This window comes from Vicugna pacos, chromosome 3 (assembly GCF_048564905.1).
Source record: "Vicugna pacos chromosome 3, VicPac4, whole genome shotgun sequence".
Classification (NCBI taxonomy): domain Eukaryota; kingdom Metazoa; phylum Chordata; class Mammalia; order Artiodactyla; family Camelidae; genus Vicugna; species Vicugna pacos.
The window spans coordinates 44,615,630-44,635,619 of record NC_132989.1 but is presented as its reverse complement, the minus strand read 5'-3'; the positions used below and the strand labels follow the sequence as shown (position 1 = coordinate 44,635,619).

The 19,990-nt window shown below is 34.8% G+C and overlaps 1 protein-coding gene across 1 annotated transcript in view; it reads left to right on the top strand.

The window, feature by feature from the left end:
• Window positions 1–677: 677 nt before the first annotated feature.
• WDR36 (WD repeat domain 36) overlaps window positions 678–19,990 on the top strand; it is a 38,804-nt gene continuing 19,491 nt past the window's right edge. The window contains exons 1-12 of the mRNA XM_072958283.1: window positions 678–1,047; window positions 3,122–3,149; window positions 4,746–4,846; window positions 6,313–6,430; window positions 8,263–8,395; window positions 9,868–9,922; window positions 11,463–11,595; window positions 11,869–12,044; window positions 12,355–12,475; window positions 12,962–13,027; window positions 13,983–14,069; window positions 15,241–15,386. Coding sequence (XP_072814384.1) covers window positions 886–1,047; window positions 3,122–3,149; window positions 4,746–4,846; window positions 6,313–6,430; window positions 8,263–8,395; window positions 9,868–9,922; window positions 11,463–11,595; window positions 11,869–12,044; window positions 12,355–12,475; window positions 12,962–13,027; window positions 13,983–14,069; window positions 15,241–15,386 — 1,326 coding nt within the window. The 5' untranslated portion in view covers window positions 678–885. The remainder of the gene's footprint in view (window positions 1,048–3,121; window positions 3,150–4,745; window positions 4,847–6,312; window positions 6,431–8,262; window positions 8,396–9,867; window positions 9,923–11,462; window positions 11,596–11,868; window positions 12,045–12,354; window positions 12,476–12,961; window positions 13,028–13,982; window positions 14,070–15,240; window positions 15,387–19,990) is intronic.

Genomic DNA, 19,990 nt, shown 5'->3' with positions numbered 1-19,990 from the left:
TTACTTTAAAGAAACTCAGTAAAAAGCAAATAAAAACTTTATTATGGGAACTTTCAATTTTATATGGAAGTATAAGGACAGTATTATGAACTCTCACATACCCATTTCCCAGATTCAACAATTATTAATCCTGTGTTATCTAAACTCTACACCTCATCCCCAATTATTTTTAAAGCAAATCCCCACACAATAAGCCCATTCATAAAGATATACCTCCTAAAGATAAGGATTTTTAAAAGCATAATCACGAAACTACTATCACGTATTCTATTTTATTTTATTTTATTTTATTTATTTTTTATTTTTTATTTTTTTTAGGCCCCCGCGGCTCACTTCCCGTCCCGACGGCGGCGGGGGCGGCGATACAGCCCGGCAGCGTGCGCGCCAGGCCTGCCTACTATCACGTATTTTAAAAACAACAATTTCTTAGTATCAGCAAATACCCAGTCAGTGTTCAGATTTTCTCGATAGTCTAATCGTTTCATATATTTTCATAATCACACGTTAAACCTGACTCCATCTGGGTTAAGACTTGTCACTCCTTCATCCTCCGGGGCCGGGTGCTTCCCTAGTCGTTCCCCTTCCCTAAAGTCCGGCTGAAGTGACTCGAGTTTCTTCCAGACCCCGCAGAGGTGGGAAGCACCTATAAACTGCTAGAGGCTGTACCGTGAGGAACTGAAGTTGCGCCTCCCCTTTGAGTGCCGGAGGGAGCTCTTTCTCAATTGCACTGAGGTCAGTCTCCGCTCACGCGATTGGCAGCGAGCACCGGAAGCGTTTGGGATCCTGCTGCCCCGGCAGAGGACTGCACCACGAGACGCGCCGACGGGCTCGGTTTCGCGATTCCCACCTGGACTGAAGCCGCTAGGAACCCGTACCGCGGCAGCGATGGAGCGAGGCGCAGGAGACCGCACTGCCAGCTCCCTGTTCGCGGGGTTCCGGGCTTTGGGGCTTTTCAGTAACGACATTCCTCACGTGGTGCGGTTCAGTGCGCTGAAGCGCCGATTCTATGTGACGACCTGCGTGGGCAAGAGCTTCCACACCTATGATGTGAGTGCCTTTTTCCTTCGCATACTTCCCGGGAAACGCCCTCCCCGGCCCACAGCTCTGTCCTGGGAAGATCCGGCTCTCCTCCCCGACCTACCAAGGGCTTTCGCTACTGCATCACATCCACGTGCTGATTTAGCCCTTGCAGTCCACTTGGGACGAGTTTCGGAGGCAGTCTGGCTAGGGAGAGGTACTGCAGAACATTTCAGTTCTATGGCAATACATTTGCTCAGCAAATACTGAACTTCCCTTGAGGTTGTAAATGTGATTAAGAACAGTCCCTAGCCCTGCCCCTTCCCCCATTCTGAATTATACTTGCAAGCCATTTTATTGTGCAGTTCGCGACAAGAGCTGGGTTAGAAATTCGTCTTAAACTTCATTGGGAGACCTGGAGGTGGTGAGATTAATTATGATTTAGGGGACTGTCCACATTTGATAACAAACTAATTTCCCTAATCTTTCCTCTGAGCGTCTATTTTCTACCAATGTTGAGGGTCTGACACGGTGCCACTTACTCTAAGCCTTGCAGCAGTTTCTTTGCAAGAAGAATGTTTGTCATTCTGTAGCACCTTTATATAAACTAGGAAACTAAATCTCAGAAAAAAAAATATTACTTGCCCAAGGCCTTCTGCTTGTTAGTGATGGTTTTTCTCCTTTATATGTCTCATCAGTCATTGAAATAGCCTTTTGTTGCTATGTATATTGTTTCTTTTGTCTTCAAATGAATGTGTGCTCTGTGAAAGAAGGGACTTTTTTATGAGAAGGAGGGCGAGAATAGTCAGTGTTAAGTGCTTTTTCTGGAAACTGTGATGTACAGTTGTATTCCTTGAAGGGTTGTGAAAATCATATGGGTTATTAACAAGAAGAGCTACTTGTTGACAGCCGATTGTTAGTGGGAGAGAAAGTGAGGAAGAGAAAGTGAAGGCCATCCCCAGGATGAAGATGGTGGTGGTGATAGCTGCTAATGTTTATTGAGCATTTACTGTATTCTGTTCTGTTTTACACAAATTTTACTCATTGAATCCTCATAATAATCCCTTGAAGTAAGTACCTATTTTGATCCTTATGTTACAGTTGAGGCACTTGAGGCACAGGGAGGTTGAGTAACTTTCTGAAAGTCACACAGCTGAATCAGTAACCATAGATGAGGGTCCACAAACTACAGCCTGCAAGCCAGTTTTGCCACCTGTTTATTTTCGTATGACCCATGATACTAAAAAAAATTTATTTTTCTATGTGTTTGTGTTTATTCTAATATAGCATAATTTTCAAGTAAAATTTGCATAGAAGTAGGATGCAGAATAATCACAATTTTTGTGTGGGATGGAGATACTCGTCTACTCCCATTTGAGAAACAGATTAACTGCTTTTTAAGAGCCCTTTCAGCCTTACATTCTTACATCTCTGTGGTTTGAATTTCAGTTATGCCCATCTGAGCTCTGTGCTTCTGAGATGGATAGTTTTGACAATTTTAAATGTTTGGGAAATGAAACAATAATATTTTATGGCATATGAAAATTTTGAAAATTATATTTCTGTATCCATAAATCAAATTTATTAGAATATAGTCAAGCACACTTATTTATCAAAGCACACGTTTTGCTTTTGTTGTTGTTTGTTTTATGAAGGGGAGGTAATTAGGTTTATTTATTTATTTCTATTTGGAGGAGGTACTGGCTGTTGAACCCAGGACCTTGTGCATGCTAAGCATGCGCTCTACCACTTGAGCTGTACCCTCCCCACCAAGCACATTTGTTTGTGTATTGTATGTGCCTGTATTCATGGTATGTTATCAGTTGAGTAATTGCAGCAAAACCCACAAAGCATACAGAACCTTAAAATATTTACTATATAACCCATATAAAGAATTATATGACACCTACCCTTCCATCACCACTCCTGATGAAATACTTGAAAATATAAGTTTTTCTAATAATGAAAATTAGGATCAGTAAGTATCTTTTTAAGGAAGGCCAGCATAGCAAATTTATGTATGAGGTTAAATCTTCACATGTTAGATTATTATAATTGTTTTTGTTAGTGAAAATTTAATCTTTTTTTTTTAATTTTTAAACAGGTTCAGAAACTTAGTCTGGTTGCAATAAGTAAGTATAGACTTTACCCTGAATTTATGCATGTTTGGTATCGTTAAAATTTTTTTTTATTTAAAAATTTAAAAATCTATACTTAAAATAAGTCCAGAACAGAATCCTGTATTGCTTTCGGTTATCAAGTCTCTTTCATCTTTAATCTAGACTAATTCATCAGACTTTCTTTGTGTTTCACAACCCGGATATTTTCGAAGAGTATATAGGCTAGTTCTTTTTCAGCATATTCTTCAAATTCTTTCTTGATGATTATAGATTCAGGTTATTCAGTATGAGAAGAATAACAAAGAAATGATGCTAAATTCTCAGTGAGCCATATCAGGAGGCACATGCTCTTGGTTAGTCCTCTTCCTGGCAGTGATAACTTTGATCATTTGCTTAAGGTGACGTTTATCAGGATTCTTTGTTACTAATAAATGTAGTAAGTATATATGGTAAGATACATTGAGACTGTGTAAATATCCTTTTACTCTTCAAAGTTTTACCTACTGCTAATTGTATCATTTAGTCATGATTCTTGCCTGAATCAGTTATTAGTATGATGATTACCAAATAAGCATTTTCTGATTCTATCATTCTAGTGTAAGAGTTTTCCCTTTGCCACATTTTGATATTATTTCCAATGGAAGGAATATTTATTTTTTTAATATTTTAAAATATTATTTTTTGTTTATTAGAATAAAAGGCTGCCAGGGCTGAGAGATTCTAGTTTCACCATCAAATATAATCTTTGTAAGAGAAACAGAACTGTAAGGAATCTAATGTGCATGTCTGATACACTTATGTTTTTAAAACAATTACAGAAGGCAGTAAAGGGCACTATAACTTCAGTCTAATACTAAGTGAATGATAAAACTATAAAAATAGTATTTTGGAAATGAAATCCCAAAGCAGAATATCAGCATGAAAAATACTTAAAATAATTCTCTGTATTTTAACCTGCCTGCTCCCAAAATAGGAAATACAAAGAAAAGGCCAGTGTGACCACGGTAGTGAGAGAGGAATCAGGAAATCATATCATGTGAGAAATGCCCAGAGGTGATAGGCATATTTACCTTGGAGAAGACTGGAAACCATATTATTCATTTTAAAGATCAGCATGTAGAATATCTTATGGAGTTTTCTTTAAGGTTACTCCAAAGGATAGATTTAGACAGAGTTCTAGGTTTTGATTTAGTTTTAAAATTTTCCTGCAGTTATTAGGAACTTGATGTTCCTGAAGGCATTCATGTGACCATTTGCCAGTTTTGTGTAGTTAGTGAGAGTTTTTCTCCACTATAAACCCAAAAAGCTTCTTCTCATTTCTTTAGATTATGTTTTTGTGTCTGCAAATACCAGATGTTAATTCTCTTAGGGAAGGGCAAGGTGATGTCATATTCTCAGTGTAATAGTTATTATTAGATGTCTGAAATAATATTAAAGTCAAAATTTTGTACTCTGATTCTCATACATACATACATATTTTTAAATTATAGCCATGAAAAATGTTATACGAAAAAAATGTTATACGTATCCTTGAAGTTTCTGTTGTAAGAGCTTAAAAATCTTTATTTCTAAAAAAAAAACTTACTCCTTTTATATTTTTTTTCCTAGGTAACTCTGTTCCACAGGATATCTGCTGTATGGCAGCAGATGGGAGGCTAGTCTTTGCTGCTTATGGGAATGTTTTCTCTGCATTTGCCCGTAATAAAGAGGTTTGTATCACTGAACTGTTTTAATTTGTTTGTCTTTTGCCGTCAGTAGTTGATTGTCATTGTAGTAGAGGGACTTTCATGTTGCTCTTCTTCATCTGGGACACTCCTGACATGTACTTTTTTTTTTTTTAACATATATTCAGTTTTCTGGAGGAAGAGAAAGTTGATTTCATTAAATTCTCAAAATTATTTAACACTGGTGCTTTAGTTTGGTTTTCTTTGGCAGGGATCAACTTTAGAATTATTTGGGCAGCTGCTTACTACATTTTTATGTCTAGTCAGGTCCCATCTCTGGAATTTTCTACTTTGTTTCTTTGGTTAGGATAGGATTTATTTAAGAGTATTTTGAAAATATTTTCCTAAGAGATTCATGTTTGCAACACTGCTTTATATGGATTGACTTTTTCATTATGAACAGCACTGCCCATGACTTGCTTTCTGAGAACCAAGTGCTTGTTCCCCATGTAGAAAAAGCTAGATTCTGTTTTCTCCACTGCTCAGGAAGGATTTTTCTTGTCTTAATCTACTAATTGGTTTCTAAGTTTGTCCTGGGACTACTAGCTTGAGAGATGACCTGGTTCTTGTGGTCCAGAATGAAAGGTAAAGTGGAAGTGGGGATGCCTAGATAGCTAAGTTACAGAGTCACTGTGCTTCTCAAGGTTTGACTTGGACTGACATTTGTTCCCAACTTCTTCCATTGTCACTGCCTGTGGCAGAGGAAGGCAATTTACCTGTAGGGTTTTTTAGTGGGAATTGTTTGGATTTTTAGAGAGTCAAGAAAAATGTGCTTTCTTTCTTTTTTTTTTTTTTCCCCCAAGTATTGCAGTTTGTAATTTTCCCTGAGAGATGCATATAGAAAGTAGAAGTAGGAAGGCATCAGAGACTGTCAGCTAATTGTAGGAAGCTGTTACTATCCCTAAGGTCAAAGGGACAAGGAGAAGAAATAGTGTTCCTAGAGCCTGGTGAGAACTGAAACCATGGGGAAAGGACTATAGTTATTGAGGATACAGCTACTGCTGTAAGGGTAGGGGTCTCCCTGTCAAAACAGAATGCTATAGGGAAGAAGTATCCTATATCTCTCCCTTGTCTCATGGGGAAGCCAGCAGTGATGGCTGCAGACGTCAGCCTTCCAGAACAGTTTTCTAGAATGCATGGACTTGGCTAATTGGATTGGGTGAGGGACCCAGCTGTGTGCATGCCTCCTCCCTAAGCTCAGTTGAGAAGCTAAGCCTCAGAGGTCTCATTTCTGTGTTCCCAGCCCATGCTTCCTGATTGGACTGGTTAGGGGAGCAGGTAAAAATGCTTGGTTCCTTGCTATTTGTTAGTGTAAACTTGGATAATCAAAAGTTGGACCACATTTCTTAATGTGAGCATCTTTAAGATTATCTTATTTTTTGGTTAATACAAATAATAATACATGATGACTGAGTAATAATATGAAATTCTTTTGAACTTTGACATTGTAGGTAGTGCATACCTTTAAGGGTCACAAAGCAGAAATCCATCTTCTGCAACCATTTGGGGACCATGTTATCTCTGTCGATACTGACAGCATTCTTATTATTTGGCACATATATTCAGAAGGTAAGAACCAATTTACTGCTTTTATCTTGGGATAGTGTGTATATAGCTAAAATTAAATATCCATGTAAACATAACTTTTGTACCAGAGGTTTCACATGTAAGCAGTGAAGAGTTTTTAGAAATCTTTTACATGTATAAGGAAAAAGATTCTAAGTAAAAAAAGATACACATTTTTAGTCAGTTAATTGAGCTGTTTATAACCTATTTAATGTGTTTATCTGAAGCTAGTACATTGCATTGCAGTTTTCCAAGTTTAGTGACATGTTATATTATTTTCTCTGTGGGGTGAATTTTGGTATATGTTCACTCCTGAGTAATACTTGATTTGTATTTTCAACTTTCAGTAAGTGAGATTATTATAGTAAACTTGATCCAGTAACCTGAAGGAAAATATACATCCTTTTTCTAAGCGTATGAGTCAGTGTCCTTTAACTGTGATATTCTTAACCAGTATCATTGAGCTATGTTTATGGGACCCTGTTACCGTCAAAGGTTAGGAATTTGTCACCAGAATATCCCCAGCTTTTTCTAGTAAAAAACTCTGGGATCTTTGATGAATGAAAGCTTTTAAGTTTTTCACTGTGTTTACAGTTTTAGGGTTTGTTATCTCTTGATTAACTCATTGCTTGATAAAGTAGTAAACATTCTAGAGACTGCCCTTCTGGGTGTCATTCCATATTCTTGTTCAGATTAGTCACTCTTTGCTTTGTCTTTGCTGAAGTGGAGGGAACAGAATTCCAAAAGTAGTCCCTGTGCAGATGGATGTTAAAAGTCTTTATAAAGTAGGAGAATCTAATTCTTACAGTTCAGCAGGCTTTCTATTGATGCTGATGTCTAGCTTTTTGTTACTGTTGCAGCAGCACGTTGAACCAGTGTCTTTCGGAAGCTGTTTGTAGTCAGATTAAGTAAAACTGCTAGTTACAAACAGAGGCAAGAATCTTTTAAAATAGCATTTAAGGTAAAGTTTGTGTAATTCTCAAGTGCTATCCTTGCTCTTTAAATTGGGATACACATACCTGTGGGAGCATGCAGCAGCAAGATAGTATGCGAAACTAAAGATTAAGAGAAGTATACCTTCTCTGATATTCTAGTTTATTGGGAAATTTAATGAATGGATGAACTGTGAATCAAAAAAACCCCAAAATTCACATATGGGAATTTTAAACATATGTAAGATTTCAAAAAATATTTTGATCTTGTAGCAAGTGATAGCTGGCTGTGCCATTCCCCACTTCACAGTGTTATAAGTACTTTTTGTCTCTTCTGTTAGAGGTTCTCCTGTGGAAATGTGAGGAGCACTGTTCTTAGTTTCACTGAGGTTTACCTCCGGCTTTTTGCATGTCTGAGGGGCCCATCAAACTCTCTAGATATCAAGCTTCCCAGCCCTCCACTCCTGGGAAGAGCTCAGCTCAGTACAGGCAATTTACTTGGAACATTCACTGCCTCTTGATCAAATTATAAAACTACTGACAATGATCCCTAGTGTCATTTAAGAAAATCCTTTTCATTCCTATAAACCAATTTGGCAGTGAGTGAAATTTTTAATGATACTGATATTAGAACTTTTAGAAAATTTTTTTTAACATTTTTTATTGATTTATAATCATTTTATAGAAAATTGACAGTCTCAATTGCATTTGCAAGTTGCCCCTCATCACATTTGTTTAATTACTCAGGGAATGTTTATAGATTAGTGTGTCAGTCTTTGATTTATATTAGTACAGAAGTCTAATATAGTGGACTTTAAGTGCTAAATATGTGGGTATATAAAAAATATTTTTAAGTGTTTTATAAAAATGATTACATATTATGTATAACTTTTACTTTTGTAGAGGAATACTTGCAGTTGTCTTTTGATAAATCAGTATTTAAAATTTCTGCAATTTTGCATCCGAGTACCTACTTGAATAAAATACTTCTTGGCAGTGAACAAGGAAGCCTCCAGTTGTGGAATGTAAAATCCAAGTAAGCACTTTATTTAGAACATAAACATAGGTGATTCCTACCTTATTCTTATCTATCCTTATCTATCGTTATCCTTATGCCTAATGCGTACTTGAGTCTCAGTTCTCCCAGCTTTTATATGTTTATTTGGAGGGCTTTCAGTAAATTGATGTGTTTTTGGAGTTGTTACTCACAGCATCTCATATGTGAAAGCTAGGATATGGTCCTGTCACGTGGTAGACAGCTTCATTAATGCTCGTTGAAAAGTATATACTAATAGCTTTAGTCACTGTGAAGAGTTCATATAGCTGTAGAGAAGGCTCTGGTACGTAAGATCAGAAATAATTATGAGACTGTCACTGGGCAGCTTTTAGTTTTTGATACACTGATAAGGTAAGAAGGCAAAGCAATTGGTGTTCATTTAGTGCTTGCATTTAGGATGGTTTTCAGGATAAAAGTACTTTAATCATCAACCACAAACATGATGGATATCTACTATAATATTAGTATGGCTGGTGGGCTAGATCAATGATTTAGAGTACCTTTGCCTATTATTTGAACATTTATCCAGAGAAAAAAGTGGCAGCTAAGTTTGTTTGTACAGCGTTAACAGGCAAACAAAAATATTTGACCATCCAAATTGTCCTTTCCAAATCCCTTATAAATTTGAAAGAGAAAATAAGATTTTCTGAGGTCTAACATTTATCCTAGTTTTTAGTTTTAAATCAGTGTTTCTGTTCAGTTTAACAAGTATCATTGACTGCCTACTCTGTACTAGGCTCAGGGATAATGGCTGAAATAGTCTCTGCCTCAAGGTTATCTCTAGGTTCTTCATGTGATCATTATACTCTCTATTGTACATTAAATATCCCTTGGATAATCATTGAGTGACCTAATCTGTGCCACTTAAAGAATTTAATATATAATTAAATCTCATTGATTGTCATTTTAGCAATTTTAGGTATCTCTGCTTGATTCTGAAATGTAGAGCAGCATCTACATATAACAGTCATATAACATACAAGGAGTATTGTAGTTATGATATATTCCCTTTTGTAGAAATGCATTGTAGTGAAAAATGAGATCTGCCAATATTCTTTTTTGAAAAATTGTAATATATGTAATATAATACGGTTTTTACTCATTAATTTTTTTGTCTATTTAATTTTTTAAAGAGTTTGTACAGTATAATAGTTATTAGCAGCTTAGGATCTGAAATTGGTCTCTCTGGACTCTGTCAATATTAGTCATGTGACTTTTGCTTAATTTTTTCACATAATTAAGTTTCTTAGGTTCTTTATCTGCAAAATGGTAATATCTGCCTCATGGAATTGTTTTAAGTATCAAATATATTAATTTGTATATTTAGAATAGTTGGGGGGAGAGTAAGAACTTACTAAATATCACTTGTTATTATTTGATTTTTTAAAATATGTAATTGATTTTGTTTTTCTCCAAAAAAAAATAGCTTTCAACAATTTTTCTTCTTGTAGTAAACTTCTGTATACATTTGCGGGATGGAAAGTTGGAGTGACAGCACTTCAGCAGGTTAGTATTTTTCTGTTAAGTTAAAGAAGAAATGAAGTTTGCAGTAGGATCTTTCAGTTTCAGGGGCCAACTGTATTTTTAGACCTAAAGACAAAATAATATAGAGACTAGTTTATCTTTATAAATATTACTGTACAAATAGTGTTTTAGAAATGTAATTGAAAACAGAGCTGTTTTCTATAAATGTTTATGGAAACCTTTTTGCCTAGAATTAGGCTCTAAATCTGTGGTTGCTATGCAGCTGTGTTTACTAGTCATTTTGCAAGCATATAGTCCAGTGCCTTGTGCAGAGTGGAGATGAGTTTTTCAGTGAAGCAAGGGAGATTGTAGGTATATAGAGGAATTTGTCAGGATGTTGAGATTTGTAGCTTGAGATAATTGATGGCCCAAATCTTAATAATTCATTAATTGCTGGCTTCTTCCAGAAATAACTGCTTTTTGCTTTTATGAGTCTGTAAGACATGTGTGAATAAATGACTGCATGTCTGCAGAGAATCTTATTTGTATTTTGGACATATGTACAGCCCATGTACCCTTGTCTTTTTAAATATCCACTGCTTATACCTGCCAAATTTATATATGTTCCTTTATTCCCTCTCACTACCATTAGCCTTGCTCCACCTTTACCTACCCAGAAGACCCCAAAGGTAGCAGATGATTAGGTCCCTTGAGGGCAAAGGATCGTATTTGTTTTAGTGTCCCCAGCTTCTACACAGGGTCTCATGCATAGTAGTAAATTGATGGCAAATTAATAAAATGTTTAGCCTGATTCCATTTTGTAATGTGCTGGACATTGATCTTCTGTGCTAAAATAGAGAAATTTATTGTAGAGTCTGTATATAAGACTGTTGTATAAAATGAAGATTATAATCATAGATTACTAGAGCTGGAACAGACTAATTTTAAAATTTAAAATGCCTTTTAACATGTTTTATAGGTTTTTCCTGTTTTCCTTAAAAAACAACTCTTCTTTTGTAGTTGGCCTTTTACATTGCCATGCATGTGGCAAGCCTTTATATATTTTCTTAGAGTTACCTCTTTTTTCTGTTTCCATCCAGTCATAGATTTGGAGTGATTTCACACACCATCTTCCTTTTGTATTATGGCTGTTTTCTTACCAAGTCAGCTATGTTTTGGGGGCAGGGTGGTGATGATAACTACCAGATTTGAAGCTGGGAAGTAACTTGGAAAAATCATCCCTAAATCTTTCCATGCCAAATATCAATTAAAGTATGCCAGAATGGAAGGGAGCATACAGCTCATTGCTACAGAGTGTGTACTTAACATTCACGAGGTTCTGGGTTCAATCCCTAGTACCTCTGTTAAAATTAATAAGTAAATAAGCCTAATTACCTTCCTCATCCCCCCCCCCAAAATAGGACAGTTAAGTATGCCTGAATGGTAGTACTTCCTGTTTTTGCCACCTCCAGGAAGATATTCCATTATTTCTTTTGATAACACTTATGTAGTGGTATATATCATCAGAATTATTAAAGCCATTTGCTTAAGAATATTAAAAGTTGAGTAATTTAATTTTCAGGCACCAGCTGTGGATGTTGTTGCTGTTGGTCTTATGTCGGGTCAGGTTATAATTCACAACATTAAGTTTGATGAAACATTGATGAAGTTTCGTCAAGACTGGGGACCTATTACTTCGATTTCATTTCGCACAGGTAACTCTTACCTTGTTTGTTGACAAGAGTTAAGAACATTTAAAATTTTACTTCGAAGCCCATAGAAATTTTCTTACTAGATATTTTTTTTACAGTTTAATAGAAATGAATGAAATACTGGAATCTAAAAGGCCAAAGAAATATTGATAGATTATTGGTGTATAGTCTTTTTAAAATTTATATTTATGGATTAAAAGGGTGGAGAGAGGAATTGTTAAGATTAATTGTTTTATGATACATGTTTTTCTTAATATTATCCTATTTTAATAATAGATGGTCATCCTATAATGGCAGCTGGAAGCCCATGTGGCCATATTGGACTCTGGGATCTAGAAGACAAGAAGTTAATCAATCAAATGAGAAATGCACATTCTACAGCAATTGCCGGACTGACATTTCTCCATAGAGAGCCACTTCTTGTCACAAATGGTGCTGACAATGCTCTCAGGGTACTGTGATTATTATTGTTATCTTTCTTGGCTCATCTGTTATAAGCCTGCTTTAATGTATCAGCCTGGAACCTAGAAGATAAAAGGAATATGGTATAAGATATTGATATAGATGAAACAAAAATCATAGCAGGTTACATGATTTTAGTGAAGTGAGAGGATCACAGCTTATCTTTTCCTCAGGCCCCACTCAGGGTCAGTTGTCTGCAAGCACTGGCCAATGCCAGTTGATTTATGTAGAAGGTGACTTGACTGCTTGCAGATCACTTAATACATTGTGGAGGAACCTTACGTTTTTATCTCTTGGCAGATATGGATATTTGATGGTCCCACAGGTGAAGGCCGGCTTTTGAGATTCAGAATGGGACACAGTGCTCCTCTTACCAAAATAAGATATTATGGACAAAATGGACAACAAATTCTTAGTGCAAGTGAGTTTCTGCTTTATGCTAATAGTTTATTCCAGCAAGCACTGGGGACAAAGTGCTTAATATTTATTAGGTTTGGTGTTAACACATTTTTAGATTTAAATGTCCCTTTGAGTAACTCGAAAATCTGGGTAAAATGAGGTGAATGTTTTTAATATTTCAGGAAATGCTGTAGCTGATATTTTCATTTGGAGTGTCATTCTGTTTACTGATCATCAGAGACAGAATGGGCAAATTCTAAAAATGTGGCTCTTGCCTATTCAAATAATCTGCTAACAGTTATTAGTACCTCATTTTATCCTTTGTATTTACTAAATGGCATTCTCTGTGCAATTGAATATTATAAATTAGGTAGTTGCAATCAGCTCTTTTAAAATGCTGGACACTGTAACCAAGCTTTTTCTAGAATCTGATTTTATAAGAGCTGTGATTCAAATGGTCCATTGTTTTGATGAAGCCTTGTTGGGCATTTTCTGTGTGTATCAACAGGTCAAGATGGAACTCTTCAGTCATTTTCCACAATACATGAGAAATTTAACAAGAGCTTGGGACATGGTAGGTGATTTGCAAGATGGAAAAAAGTTGCTGGTCACACACAAAAAAATCTTTCAGGATCCTGTGAGACAACCAAAAGAAATTTCACTGATAAATTTTCTCTTTCCTAGTTGAAGTAAAAATCCCTTATATGAGAGTAGTAGTAAGATTCCTAAGATTAATATTCCTATGGAAGTGGCTGAGGTGCTGCTATTAAGTTATTGAGGAGTTAGACATCTTAGATAGTAAAAAATGTCTTAGGTGGTAAAAACATACTGCTACCACCCAAAAGACAGTGATCTTACTAGGGCCATCTGTGGAATTCAGAATTTTAAAGGTGGAAGGGAGCCTAGAGAAATCATCAAAGTAAGGAGTCTCATCTTTTTGCAAAAAGGGCTCTTTTTATTCTCTATCACTTCACATGATTTCTATCATTTGAAAGATTTTGTTATTAAACAAAAATGTTCCATTTTATTTGTAATTACTCTTCTTTGTAAGTTAATATCCTGGCTATTCATGCATGTATATAATTCCAGATGAATTTCAGGATCATTTTAAAGTCCATATCCAAAATAATTCCTCTTAGAATCAAATTGGAGAAATTTGATATCTTTAAGAGTTACCATATATAGAAATATATCCTCATTCAGGTTGTCTTTAATATTCTTCAGTGATTTTTTTTTTAGTTTTCCTCCTGTTGGTTGTACATATTTAAGATTACTCAATGGTATTTTACATATTTTAATTTGCTAATTTTTTTGCTAATATTGTGAATGCAATCTATTCATTTATATTTCTAACTGCAATTTTTAGTAACGCTCGTAATAGTGGTAATAACCATCATCTTCATTTTGCACCTGACTTAAATGGGAATATCTTGAACTTTATAGTTATATGACATTGAATAGCTTTTCTTTTATGTACATTTTTGTTAAGAAATATTCATAGTTATATTCTCATCTCCCCCTAACCCCAGGTTTAATAAATAAAAAGAGAGTCAAACGTAAAGGACTTCAGAATGCCATGTCAGTGAGACTTCCACCCATCATTAAGTTTGCAGCTGGTAAGTAACTTCATACTGTGTTTTGAGTTCTGGTCTGTCATTTATCTCCTCCTATGTATTTCTTTATTTCTGTCATTTTAATAAATGTTTTTACAAAATTAATAAGCATCTGGAGGGTAACTCAAATACATTTATTTCTTCCATATTAATAAATGTTTTTGCAAATATTAGTAAGAATCCAGAATTCATCCCAAGTGCATGCTAATCTTAAGACTGAAAATGAGTAATTTATAATTTGAACTTGTTATCTATTAATTTTAGGCTTTGTTCTTCTGTATAAACTATTAATAAGTAATATTTGATACTTAATTTTTTAGCCCTTTTTATTCCATTATATGTTTGGTATAGTAAAAGTCACTAATGTTAAAATGTAAGAACTGAGAACATGGGGCTCTGGCTAATTTAATAAAGATCTTCATACACTGAGGTCTTAGTATACTGTCATTTGAGCAGTGCTTCATTCAAAAAAATGATTTTAAGAAAAATGTAGATAGGTGATAAGATTGTTGAGAGAAAGCTATCCTAGAAATGACTATATAGGCACCATTTCCATTTCAAGGTTATAGAAACAACCTGACTGGTATTTTTTTTTTTAACTTTAATTTTGACCACCCTCCTGTCTATTTTCTACCTTAGAGCCTGAGTGATCGTTCTAAAACATATGAATTATGTCATCTATCTGCTTAAAATTTTTCATTGACCCTTTGTTACCTTTTGGGTGGAATCTCCTCTCCTTAACATGGCTGTCAAGACTCATGGTAGTGTGGCCCAGTGGCCTTGCCCTCCTCCCACTCCTCTCAAGAAAGTACTTTACTTACTTGCTGTGCTTAACTTTGTTCAAGTTTACCGTTAGGCCTGTGTGTGTCTCACCCGCTCCTACTAATTTCTGCTAGTTTACTGTTTCTTTCAAGAAACCATTTATTACTCTCCCTAAACCTCTTAGTAAACTCTTCCTGAGTGCTGATATGAGAGCTATCATACTTTATTGTAATTTCCTCTAATCAGAATCTCTTGTTAGATTAGAAGCTCATTGTTATCAGGAATTACCTGTTTACCATCCTGTCTCTAGTGCCTAATTACAACATAAACTATTAAAGCTTAATAAATAATAGGTGAATGAATGAGTGAGGAATGAGAAGCAGTTTGATTTATGATTTTAATTATGTTTTAGAGGAAGCTCGTGAAAGTGACTGGGATGGTATTGTCGCTTGCCATCAGGGTAAGCTATCTTGTTCAACCTGGAACTATCAAAGATCTACGATAGGTGCTTATTTTCTCAAGCCAAAAGAGCTGAAGAAAGATGATGTAACTGCAACAGTAAGTGAACTTGTTTACAAGAGCATTTTCTCTTGTAAAACTGTCTTGGGGTTATCTTGTTATACTCATTTATTAATGATAATATTGAAAGAACAAAGAGCGTATTTTAACATTTTGAAACTATTTCCTAATAGTGTTAAGTTATCCAACTTGTATGGAATTATTTTAGGTTTAAGTTAAGCTTTGCTTAGTTAGATGTGGTATACTGTTAACTTTTCTGATGAATTACTCAGAATACCCTTTGAGGAGGATTTTAGCATTTATCTTTTTTTCTTACCTGAATTACGTTGAGTTATACAGTACTATATTCAATTAATATGAATCTTAAGATTTCTTCCTTCCTTTTCTTTCAGTATAGGAATAAGACTTACCTAAATCCTCAATAAGCTATAGATGTATAAGTAATTTAAATTCTTTATTTCTTATTTTCTTATGTTTGTCTAATTGAGTCCTGTTGAAGCCTTTTTAAAACACAGATTTTAAATGCCAGTATTTACTTATAATTTCTTCACCTTTTGAAATTTTATTTTGTTTTCTTTTGATAATATGTAAGTCTTCTATTGAGTTCAGGCTTAAAGCTATAGAGAAATGATGTCAAGTTTGGTTTACAGAATTATTGCCTCTGCTGTTTCAGAAAACATTTTATTGATATATAATTCACGTACCAAAATCTTCACTCATTTAAAGTATACAAGTTAATGAGTTTTAGTGTATTTATAGAGTTGTGCAATTATCACCAAAATTTAATCAATCTAATTTTAGAACTTTCTTATCACCTCAAAAAAAAACCCTGTACCCACTAGCAATTTCTCACTTTTCCCCTTTCCCTTCTCCCTAACCTAGGCAACCACAATCTGCTTTCTATCTCTATAGATTTGCCTATTCTGGGCATTTCAGAATCATACTGGAATGGAATCATACTATATACGGTCTTTGTGATTTTCAGTTAGCATTTTTTAAGGTTCATCCATGTTATAGTATGTGTCTATACTTTATTCCTTTTATTGCTGAATAACATTTCATTTTGTGGATAAACCACATTTTCTTTAGCCATTGGTTAATTGATGGACATTTATGTTATTTCTACTTTTTGACTATTATAAATAATGTTGCTGTGAACATTAGTACACAAAATTTTCTGTGTGGACACAGGTTTTTGTTTTTCTATGTTTGTACCTAGGAGTGGAATTGTTAGGTAAGTCTCTGTTTAACATTTTTGAGGAACTGCCAACTTGTTCCCTAAAGTGGCTGCACCATTTTCTTTTCCCACCAGCAGGATTCCATTTTTTATACATCCTAGCCAATACTTGGTGATTGCTGATTCTTTTGATTATTGCTATCCTAGTGAGTATGTAGTATATATCATTGTAGTTCCTGATTTGCATTTCCCATGTGACTTAATGATGTTGAGCATCTTTTCATGTGCTTATTGGCTATTTGTTTATCTTTGGAGAAATACCTGCTCAACTATTTGCCCATTGTTTGATAGGGTTATTGATCTTTTTATTCTTGAGTTGTAATAGCTCTATATATTCTAGATACAAGCCCCTTATCAGATAAGTGATTTGCAAATATTTTCTCCCATTCTGTGGGCTGTCATTTCCTTTTCTTGTTGATATCATTTCAGCATAAGGGGTTTTAATTTTGAGGGAACCCTCTTACACTGTTGGTGGGAATGTAGTTTGTTACAGCCGTTATGGAAAACAGTATGGTGATTCCTCAAAAAACTAAAAATAGACATGGTTATCATATGATCCAGCAATCCCACTCCTGGGCATATATCCAGAGGGAACTCTAATTCAAAAAGATACATGCACCCTGGTGTTCACAGCAGCATATATAATTCAAAAAGATACATGCACCCCGGTGTTCATAGCAGCACTATTTACAGGAGCCAAGGCATGGAAACAACCTAAATGTCCATCGACAGATGACTGGATAAAGAAGCTGTGGTATATTTATAAATAGAATACTACTCAACCATAAAAAATAATAAAATAATGCTATTTATAGCAACACGGATGGACCTGGAGAATGTCATTCTAAGTGAAGTAAGCCAGAAAGAGAAAGAAAAATACCATATGATATCACTTATGTTTGAAACCTAAAAAAAAAAAAAAAAAAGACAAATGAATGTATTTACAAAACAGAAACAGACTCACAGACATGGAAAACAAACTTATGGTTGACAGTGGGGAAAGGGGTAGAATAAGATAAATTGGGAGTTCTAGATTTGCAGATACTAACTAATATACATAAAATAGATAAACAACAAATTTATACTGTATAGCACAGGGAACTATATTCAATATCTTGTAGTAATTTATGGTGACAAAGAATATGAAAACGAATATATGTATGTTCCTATATGACTGAAGTATTGTGCTGTACACCACAAATTGACATTGTAAACTGACTATACTTCAATAAAATATATATATATATATATATATATATATATATATATATATATATATATATATATATATATATATATATAAACTAGAGCAAAGAAAGGAGGGGTAATTTTGAAGTCCAGCCCATCGTTTTTTTTTTTTTAACTCCTTGTGGTTTTTGAAAAACATTGCATAACCCAGGATCATAATGATTTACTCCTGTGGTTTCTTCTAAGAGTTTCATAATTTTAGCTCTTCAATTTAGGTGTGTAACCCTTTCTGAGTTAATTTTTGTGTATGATACCGTGTAGGGAGTCTAAGTTCATTCTTTTGCATTAGGATATCTAGTTGTGTCAGCATCATTTGTCCAAAAGACTGTTCTTGCCCTGTTGAAAGGTCTTGACACCCTTGCCAAAAATCATTGGATATGAATGTGAGGGCTTATTTCTGGACTCCCAGTTCTCTTTCATTGTTCTTTATGTCTCTATGCCAGTACCACAGTGTCTTGATTATGGTACCTTTGCAGTAAGTTTTTTAGAAACAGAAAAATTGAATCTTCCAAGTTTGTTCTTTTTTTCTTTCCCAATGTTGTTTTGGCTATTCTGGTTTGTTGCATTTCCGTATGAATTTTAGGATCAGCTTGTCAGTTTTTGCAGAGGCAGCTAGGATTTTGATAGTGATTTTGTTGATTTCACAGCTCAATTTGAGGAGTGTTACCATCTTAATATTACTTCTGATCCATAAATATAGGATGTCCTTCCATTTGCTTAGATCTTTAGTTTCTGTCAGCAGCGCTTTGTAGTTGTCAGTGTACAACCTTCATACCTCATTGGTTAAATTTTTCCTAGTATTTTATTCTTTTCAATGCTATTGTAAATAGAATTTTTTTTTAAATTTCATTTTGGATTGTTCATTGCTAATGTATGGAAATAAAATAGATTTTTGCATATTGATCTTATGTCTTATAACTTTGCTGAACTTATCTATTAGTTTTAATAGACTTTAATGGATGCCTCTGCTTTTGAAAATCCATATTAAAAGTATAATTCTACATTTGAACCTATTTTGTACAAACTTCTTTGTAAGTATACTCTGTTCTCTGTAGTACAGAAATCCACTCATAAGCTTTTATTTCTAAGCCATAGAGATTCTATCAAGCTTCTTAAATTTACCTGCACAGTTTTGAGTAGCTGTTGCAATAGTAATGGTAATAATAATTACAGCTAACATTTTTTGTGTGCTTGCTTTGTTCCAGGCTCTCTGCCTGGCACATATTATATTATATTTACATCAGTCCTGTAATATGGAGTATTGTTAGCCTCTTTTTATAGACAATAAATTGGAGGCTGAGGCTAAATGTAATGAGTAATAATATGTCTAAAATCAGTAAAACTAGTAAATAGAAGAGCTGGAATTTGAACCTGGAATGATTCCTTCTAGAACCTGTGTTCTTAACTCACAGCCTACAGTGATCACTCATAGAATATTGTGTGTGTGTGTGTGTGTGTGTGTGTGTGTGTGTGTACAGTGATACTTAATTGGTGCTGTGTCATTTGTCTGGCAGAGTCAGCTGTCTGGAACAAAGCCAGTAACCAATAAACAGTAATTTATCAGAGAACCCATACATTAGAGTACAATTTGTCACTTAGAGGTAACCGTCTCAGCTTATTCATTTTTGCTTTGCTTAAGCTGTCCTATTCATTCTATTCATTCTAATAGGTTAGAATGAAAAAAGTACAAAAGGAGAATGCCAGAAGCATTTGCACTAACAACAATAAACCCTATTAAAATAAATTTAAATTCTAAAAAGTAAAGTAGTCCTCCCTTTCCACAGCTTCAGTTATCCGTAGTCAAGCTGAATCTGAAAATATTAAGTAGAAAAATTTCAGAAATAAACAGTCTCTAAGTTTTAAGTTACATGCCATTTGAGTAGTGTGGTGAAATCTCACACTGTCCCACTCTGTCATGAGTCATCCTTTTATCTAATGGGCCCATACTGTATACACTACCTACACATTAGTTTAGGAAAAAGCATAGTGTGTTTAGGGTTTGGTGTGCTACCCATGGTTTGTGACATCTATTGGTTGTCTTGGAACATATCCCCTGCAGATAAGTGGGAACTCTTGTATAGCAGGGCCATTGGGGGCCTTTACTATTTGTTGGTTGTAGCCTAGTATCTTCATTAGTCCCTAAAAGCATGAGTGTATA